General features: G+C 45.9%; 1 protein-coding gene across 1 annotated transcript; it reads right to left on the bottom strand.

The window, feature by feature from the left end:
* Positions 1 to 2,493: 2,493 nt before the first annotated feature.
* Positions 2,494 to 4,592, bottom strand: LOC119362834 (H/ACA ribonucleoprotein complex subunit 4-like). The gene has a single exon (XM_037628099.1). The coding sequence runs from the start codon at positions 4,574 to 4,576 to the stop codon at positions 2,750 to 2,752; it is 1,827 nt and encodes a 608-aa protein (XP_037483996.1). The 5' UTR covers positions 4,577 to 4,592; the 3' UTR covers positions 2,494 to 2,749.
* Positions 4,593 to 8,724: the final 4,132 nt, after the last annotated feature.

Raw genomic sequence — 8,724 nt, 5'->3', positions numbered from 1 at the left:
AAGTTGTTTGACGACTCCTAGCCGAAGCCGGACATCCAGCAAACGCACACTCTGATGTCGGACACCTAGCCGACGCACACCCAGATGTCGGACACCCAACAGACGCACACCAACCAATAGCCAGATGGTGATCCGGACGACTTCTGACCGCCGAGGTGTCGACCCAAAAAAGATGAGGGGGGAGGGTGGAGGGGGAGGGGGAGGGGAATCAACATGAAAGATGATGAATTGTTGGTTGATGTGTGATTGGCCACAACCATTGATCTAATTTATGCCACGGAGCAAAGGGGCGGTACCTTTTGGACAAGTATGCATGTTTGGTTCCATGAGCAAAAGCACTATAATCCTTATCGCGGGAGTGATCCATAACGGCAACTAGAAGTTGTTCATTTTCGATGATTCACCATTCATCAAGAGGCCACCAACAAGTACCGCAACTTTAAATGGTGCGGCACTCCAAGAGCTCGTAAATTTTTGTTGTTCTATTTGTGTTGGTCATTTGGCCGGTATGCAACATGTATTGGTCATTTTACCAGACATGCTCTATGTGTTGGTCAAATGGTCAAACGTACAACTTGTTGATCATGTCTTTTCTTTCTAGGTCTTTCATGCACATTGTTCTTTGGGACAGAGAAGCACTTCCATTTCATGTAATGTTGGTTGAAATCGAATACGCACCCCAAGTGGCTCAACATCGTTGTCGTTGCCAATTCCGTCAAAGACCGCCACTATCACCAATGAAGAATGGAGATGAAGATCCAACAAAAGCTCGGCAAAAAGGATGGCTAGAAACTGGGTGAGGAATCGCGTAGTCGTTTTGAAGCAAATCCGAAGGCTAGCAACAACTAAGAGTTGAACTTAAAAGCAACAAAGGTTCCAAAAAAATAACATTGCAGAAAACGTCGCACAGCAATAGATAAAAACAATGCACAGAGCGCGCGCACCAACCAGACCAGAAAACGTCGGCTCCATACAGGCATATACTTGCGCAGCATAGGAGTTCACAATAGCTGAAGAAGCAAGATGACAACTATTTCTCCAGCTCAATGCCAAGGAAAATGGACGCCAATCCCTGTCGAACGATCGCCACGGCTGGGGGTGGCATTTTACCAAACTGCCATGGCAATTTGTTTAATTTGCGGGGAGTTTGGCAAAATCAGCCACCGTCAAATCCAGACTGCTATGGGGGCGTTCGCTGGGATCTCACCCCCCAGTGGACGTTCGCCACATATCTATACCGAAGGAAAATACGCCTCGTCTGGTCATGCCATCTATAACAGAGTTTTATCAGGTATGCTGTTATGCACCACACATACAGCACTTTAAACAGCAAAGCAAATGCTGGTATGAACAAGCCGAGAGGAACACAATACATGCCGAGCTGCATCTACTAAACAAGTGAAAATGGCAAATTCAATCAAACATGTCACTCCGAGAATTTAAGATTCTCGGTGCAGACAATGATTTCAGGGCCAAAATATTGACTCATGGGTAATGTAAGCATGTATTCAAACATAGGAAACTAAGTTTCCACATCCACATGGACTAAGCAATTTCACTTTGGCTCCAGAATAACAGCAGGTAGATCATATTGACAAAAAAGAAACAGAAATATCAGAACTGTAGACTGCAGACAACTGAGATGAGGTGAGAACAAAATTCATTGAATTCAGATAACAGACACAGGAATACATGCCTGAGAACGTAGAAAATGAAGTTTGCACATTAACGTGGTTGAAATGTTCTGACTAGACTTTTTTCTACTTATATAAGGTTAACAATATCAGCAGACAGTAGATTGAAGATTGGCAAGCCAGCCATTTGACTACAGCAGACTACTAAAGTGAGACGAGAGCAAATTTCACTTCATTAACTTGAAACAGACAATGCAATGCATGCCTCATTTCAGTTGAGTGGCATTATAACCTAATAATAAAGATACTACATTAGGACTACCAAACCATAGCCGGTCGCAACTGGTACAGAGCAAGAAACTCTCCCACAATTGAAACCAAATGACACTCTCTCCGATCCGAATATGAGTACTATAATATGATGAACTAGGCTGTTATGCACCACATATATACCACTTGTGTTACACAGGATAAATCAATATTTCAATAATCATGCCAGGAACACACATATATCTTCTGGTCCTACCATAAACATATATATGCCACTCATAGAATTTAAGACTCAGTGCACGGAATGATGATAGGTTTCTGGATGGTTGCAAGCATGTACTCCCTCCGTTCACTTTTGTAAGTCATTTTAGACAACTCAAAATGGGCTGTTTTGTACATTGTCTGAAATGTCTTCAAGGTCTTATAAAAGTGAACAGAGGGAGTATATATATCAACATATGAAAGCATGCTCTCACAGCAGTGTGGTGAAAATATTAGGGCTGGTAAACTCTACTTCAGCTAAGTATCAGCAAACAGCAGATTGATGGAATTAGCAAGCCAGATATTTCAGTAGAGTGGACTACTAAAATGAGATGGGAGCAAAATTAATTGCATCAACTGATAACAGATATAGCAAACAAGCTTCATTGTCCAAGAAATTTAATGGGAAATCTCTCTAATTACCATAGCATTTTGGTTGAATGGCAGTAACCTAACATAGTACATTAGGCCTACAAAACCATAGACGGTTGCAAGGGGTACAGGGCAAATAAAACAGGTAGTTCAAACTCCCCTACAATTGCAACCAAATAACATTACCAGCCGATGTAAACTACTAGCTCTACCTATTGTGCCGCCTCCTCTGCGTCTTTCTTCTTCTTTTTCTTCTCCTTTTTCTTCTCACTCTTCTCAACTTCACTCTCTGTAGCGACATCATCACCGCCTTCCTTGCTCTTCTTCTTGTCCTTTTTCTTCTCGCTCTTCTCAACTTCTGCACTCTCTGGAGCGACATCATCACCGCCTTCCTTGCTCTTCTTCTTCTTCTTTTTCTTCTCGCTGGTACCCTTCTCCTCATCAGACAGACTGTTCTTCTCCTCCTTCACTGCCTCCGAAACAGCTGATCCTGGTTCTCCCTTCTCTTTCTTTTTCTTCTTCTTCTTCTCACTCTTCTCCCCTTCCACTGCCTCAGTGACCTCCTCCACCTTCATCTTCTTTGCAGGTGTAGAAGCAGTTACATCATCCTCATCACTCTTCCTCTTTTTCTTCTCCTTGACCTCCTCACTTGGCACCACATCCTGTTGTTCCACCTTCACCTTCTCGGGCTCAGAAGCAGCTGCAAGGCTAGCAATCATGGCATCACCACCAGTAGGAAGTACCACATTTCGAAGCCACTCAGCTGGGGTCTTCTCAGTTGGCTTCCCATGCTTATCAAGGAGGCCCTCAGCGATCATCTTTTTCTTCTTCAGTGCCACCGGACCAAGTCCCCACTTCCTTGGGTATGTGTCCCTGTCCATCACAACCCTCTTGATCTTCGCTACAGCACCATGGTCGCAAGTTGCCATAACAGCAGTAGGCATCTCAGCGATACCAATGGCAATCGCCTCCCCCTTGGTAGTCATGAGAACAACCTCTTCCCCAACATCAATGTCATTCTCAAACCGGAGCAACCCAGGAATCATAAGCTTGGCACCATAGCAGATAGCATTAACAGCAGAGTCCTTCACAACAAGCCTCTTGTAGCTAGTAAGAATTACCTCAAGTGGCATCACCACACGCCTTATGTAAGACTCATCCTTGTGGTTGTCAAGCGCCCACATGGCATCCATCACATCGTGCATGGTGACCATGTTGTCCTGCTCTCCGAGGATACCTGACCGGACACGGCGAAGCTCCTGCATATGTGCACCGACGCCAAGGAGCAGCCCAAGGTGCACACAGAGCGTCCGGACATAGGTTCCAGCCTCACAAGAGATCCAGAACACAGCAAGGTGGCGCTCGGCGTCATGCTCCAGAAGCTTACTCTCATAAATCGTCCGCACCCTGAGCTGGCGCTTGACAGCCGAGATGAGCGGAGGCCGCTGGAACACAGCCCCGGTAAGGGACTCCAGCGCGCGGGCCACGCGGGCCGTGTCTGGAACGGCGGCGTGGAAGCGGGCGATGCACACATACTCCTTACCTGCGCCCTGCTGCGACTTGACGAGGCGTGTGGCGCGGTCGACGCAGACGATGAGGTTGCCGGTGACCTTGGGGTCGAGCGTGCCGCTGTGGCCGGTCTTCTCGACGCGGAGGAGGCGCTTGATCCACGCCACCACCTCGTGGGAGGAGGGGTTGGACGGCTTGTCGAGGTTGATGACTCCGTAGCGGAGGTACTCGGCGAGGGGGCGCTTGAGCGGCGAGTGGCCGGAGGGGAGCGGGGTGTAGTGGCCGGTGCGGACGTTGAGGCGGTCGTAGTTCTTGAGGAGGAGCGGCCAGGTGGAGGTGTCCAGGGACGGGACCAGGGCCTGGGGCTTGATCATGTACCCATCAGTCTTCGCCTCGGCGTCCGCCAGCGACGTGGTATCGGCGGCGGCGGCGGCGGGGTCGGCGGAGGCGTCCTTGGATTTGCTCTTCTTTTTCTTGGATTTGGTGTGCTCGGAGGCGGGGGACGCGACGGCCGGCGGCGTGGACGACATGGCGGCGGGTGGGGTGGGGGGGAGGGGGGAATTAGGGTTTTTGCGGGAACGGAAAGCGGCGCCGTGGCGGCGAGGGAGAGGAAGAAAGGGGTTTTAAGGAGGAAGGGTTTAGCGGGTGAAAGTGGTGCGTGCGTGGGCTGGACCGATGGGCTTCGAGTTGGGCCGCCCAGTTCCAGCAGATCCCCAAACGAGGGCTCATTTATCTATCCTACTGGATCTGCATGGGCCAGACCAAAACCACCGAAGGGACCGAAGTAATTGAGTTTGTCCCTACCGTGGTTTTGAATACGTGGAGTTTTCTTCAAAAAAAAAAAGAATACGTGGAGTTTATAAAAATTCTGAATATTTTTTGAAAGCATAAAGATTTTTTTGAATTCCGAACATTTTTGAAAAAACACAATTTTTTGGAAAAACGATTTTTTTTATTTTCCAAATTTTATTTTTCCTAAAACATGAACATTTTATGAAATATCATATTTATAAAAACTGCAAATAATTTTCGAAAGTGGGAAAAAAATTGGAAACCTGAATTTTTTTTAGAAATTTAGAATATTTTCTAAAAAGTATACATTTTTTGAAAACACGAACAGTTCTTTAGAAGTGCGAGAATTTTATTTAAAACAACAAAAATTATAAAATGTGAACTTTTTTTATAAAAAAGAAAAAGTATAAGATATAACCAAAAAGAAAACCAATAAAATCCAGGGAAGAAAAAAATAAAAATGAAAAAAAACATCTATCAGTTTGTGAAAACCAAAACCTTCTAGAAAGTTCCTAAAACCAGGAAAACTGGAGAAACATAACTTGACTAAATGGGCTAGCCCAGTTTGATTGCTCGTTGGTTGGCTCTGTGTGAAATAACAACAACTCGATGCAACGAGCGTCATATAGAAAATTCGCCTGGCATATTTCCCTGTACTTGCTTTTACTAGCGGTCTGTCTTGCCTATTGAGGAGCAAGGAAATTCGGAAAAACTATCGGGCATCATAGTGGCGCCACAACACCCTTGGTCAATCATCTCTTATTTGCAGACGACAACTTGCTTTTTTGCAAAGGCTAGTACAGCGGAGCAACAGAGATTGGGGAGGTACTCAATATATTGTGAGGCATCGGGCAACTTGTTGATTTGTCCAAGAGTTCAATTCATTTTATTAAATGGTGCCCAAAAGGTATGAGGGAAGTAATGAAAATTGCACTTGAGATTCTAATAAAAACTCTTAATGATCGCTAGCTTGATCTACCTTCTCAGGTGGGACGAAAATAAGAACGGAATGTTCAAGTGCGTGAAGGATAGGGTCTGGAACAAATACAAGGGTGGATTGAACATATCTTGGGTGCAATAGGGAAGGGTGCGCTAATAAAATCAATGGAGGTTTTTCGAACCTACTTAATGATTGTTTTCAAAATTTAAAGGGAGTTTGTGAGAATATAAAAAGCCTAGTCAGGAATTTCTAGTGGGGAGCAAGCAAGGTAAACGAAAAACCTCACTGGGTATAACTGGGGCATGCCTTACTCACGGTGCCAAAGTATATGGGTGGTTTAGGCTTCAAGGACATCGAGCTTTTTAACTTCGCATTGTTAGCACGCTAAGAGTGGAGAATTTTGCGGACAACAGAGTCCGTGTTAGAATCCTCAAATCAGTGTATCCCCCTCCCCCGCCCCCACACATGCTGATATCATGCGGGTGATACGTCCATTTTGCATCATGTTTTCATATTGATATTTATTGCATTACGGATTGTTATTTCACTTTATGATACAATTCTTATGCCTTTTCTCTCTTATTTTGCAAGTTTCACATAAAGAGGGAGCTGCCGGCAACTGGAATTCTAGACCGGAAAGGGCTATACCGGAGGAACTTATTCTGCAACTCTGAAAGATCGTGGATGTCGCCTAAAGGGGGAGAATAGGTGCTTTAAAATAATTACGGTTTATGCTTGAACAAATGCAAAATAAAACTAGCGTTTAATTTGTCAAGCACAAAACCTAAAACAACTAGGCTCACCTATGTGCACCAATAACTCATGCTAGGGAAGATAAACAACTAGGTGATAGCAAGATATATAACATGAAACACCATGGCTATCACAAAGTAAATTGCATAAGTAAAAGGCTCGGGTCAGAGATAACCGAGGCACACAGAGACGACGATGTATCCCGAAGTTCACACCCTTGCGGATGCTAATCTCTGTTTGGAGCGGTGTGGAGGCACAATGCTCCTCAGGAAGCCACTAGGGCCACCAAAATCTCCTCACGCCCTCGCACAATGCAAGATGTCGTGATTCCACTAAGGGACCTTTGAGGGCAGTCACCGAACCCGTGCACTTTGGCAACCCTTGCGGACGGTCATCGGTACCCGTCAAATTGCTCAGGGTGATCTCCACAACCTAATTGGAGACCCCGACGCTTGCCCGGAGCTTTATACCATAATGATTAAGCTCCGAACACCACCAACCGTCTAGGGTGCCCAAGCACCCAAGAGGAACAAGCTCTAGGGTACCAAGCACTACAAAAAAATACACTTCCATGATGATACGTGTTTGTCACAGTAGGTCGCGTTTTTTGTCATGCATGTACATTCATGGCGATTTTATGATAGAATCAAGATAGTCATACCTGTGCTGTCGTAGAAGTGTTCCATGACATTACCAAAATTATCATCACGAAAGTATCCACTTCCATGACGATAAATCACGCGTCACAGAAGTGCTTTCATCAAGGGTGATTGACATGTGGCATCCACCGTAACGGAACGCCCTTAAGCTATCGGGTCGGGTTTTGGATCCGATAACCCGTTAACAACCCGGACCAATGGGAAATTTCCACGTGTAAAATTCTGATTAGCCGGATGAAACACGTGTCAGCTCGTCAGTGGGTCAGATAGACGCCTATGATATGTCGACACGTGCGACGGCCCACCACTGGCCCATTTAGCTTACAAAGCCGGCCCGTTTGACTTGGTCAAAAGTTAGCGGGCTGGCCCATGAAAAGCCTGTTAACGGTCTCTTCACAAATAGCCCATTTTACGACCCAGTAACTCACGACCTGTTAGGGCCTAACGGAAATTAGCCCAACAATGTCATGTGGGCCGTCGAATATAACACCAGCCCATTTCACTTTCAGCCCATGTATGGCCCACGATGTCTTTCGTCCCATATGAGGCCTTCGTATCTTTAGGCCCTTTAGAGGCCCACGGTGACTCTAGCCCATAATGAACAGTAAATTTCTTTGCACCCAATAACGACCCATGATTCACATGGGCCGTTTCCAGCCCGTGTTAGCTTTCGGCCTATTGATGGCCCATACGTTCTTGGGCTCCTTTCCGGCCCTCGATTACTTCCGGCCCGTTACTGGCCTGTTCCCCTAATGGGCCCAATTAGGCCCATGGCAATTGTCGGACCGTTTCTGGCCTGTTAACCCGTTGCGCCGTTTCCAGCCCGTCCTATATTCCGGCCCATTAACGACCCATTATGCCTGTGACAGAATTAAGGCTTTGCTGTCCTCCGGCCTATTAACGGCCCGTTACCGTGTTGGGTCGATACCAATTATGCCTGTTTACGACCCATGAAGACCCATTTATTCGACGGCCCGAGGCCCACCTATTCTACAGCCCTGTTGGAGGCCCATTTATCGACGGCCCGTAGGAGACCCATGGATCCTACGGCCTGTAGCAGGGTCAAGGTTACCACGGTCCGTATATGGCCCATGGTTGTTGCGGCCACTAGCAAACCAGGGAAAAAGAAGACTAGGAAATAAATAAGTCCGAAATAACGCTAGGCTATTAAGGCGATTGCATAGATTACATCCACTCGGCGTCAAAGATCGCCACCAGTGCAAATATAGGGAACACCCTACATTATACAAAAATGGCTTGCTGTTTTCTTCAGCCGGTGGCTACACATTGAGAACAAATTTTGTATCGCACCAAAACAAATTACAACTATAAAACAAAAGGAAGGTTGGCATAAAAGTTAACAGTCTAGCAGATAAATGCACCACCAGAAGTTTAGAAGCTCAGTTCATTTGACATGACTGTTACATTTTCATGATGTATTGTCCGATGGAGCACCATAACCTTCGCCTTCATTTCTCCTAGGATCCTGAACAACATAGAAAATGTCTGATAGTCTGGTTTCAAAACCATGCAT

This window comes from Triticum dicoccoides, chromosome 2B (assembly GCF_002162155.2).
Source record: "Triticum dicoccoides isolate Atlit2015 ecotype Zavitan chromosome 2B, WEW_v2.0, whole genome shotgun sequence".
Lineage (NCBI taxonomy): Eukaryota > Viridiplantae > Streptophyta > Magnoliopsida > Poales > Poaceae > Triticum > Triticum dicoccoides.
This window is presented reverse-complemented; position numbering and strand designations above follow the sequence as displayed.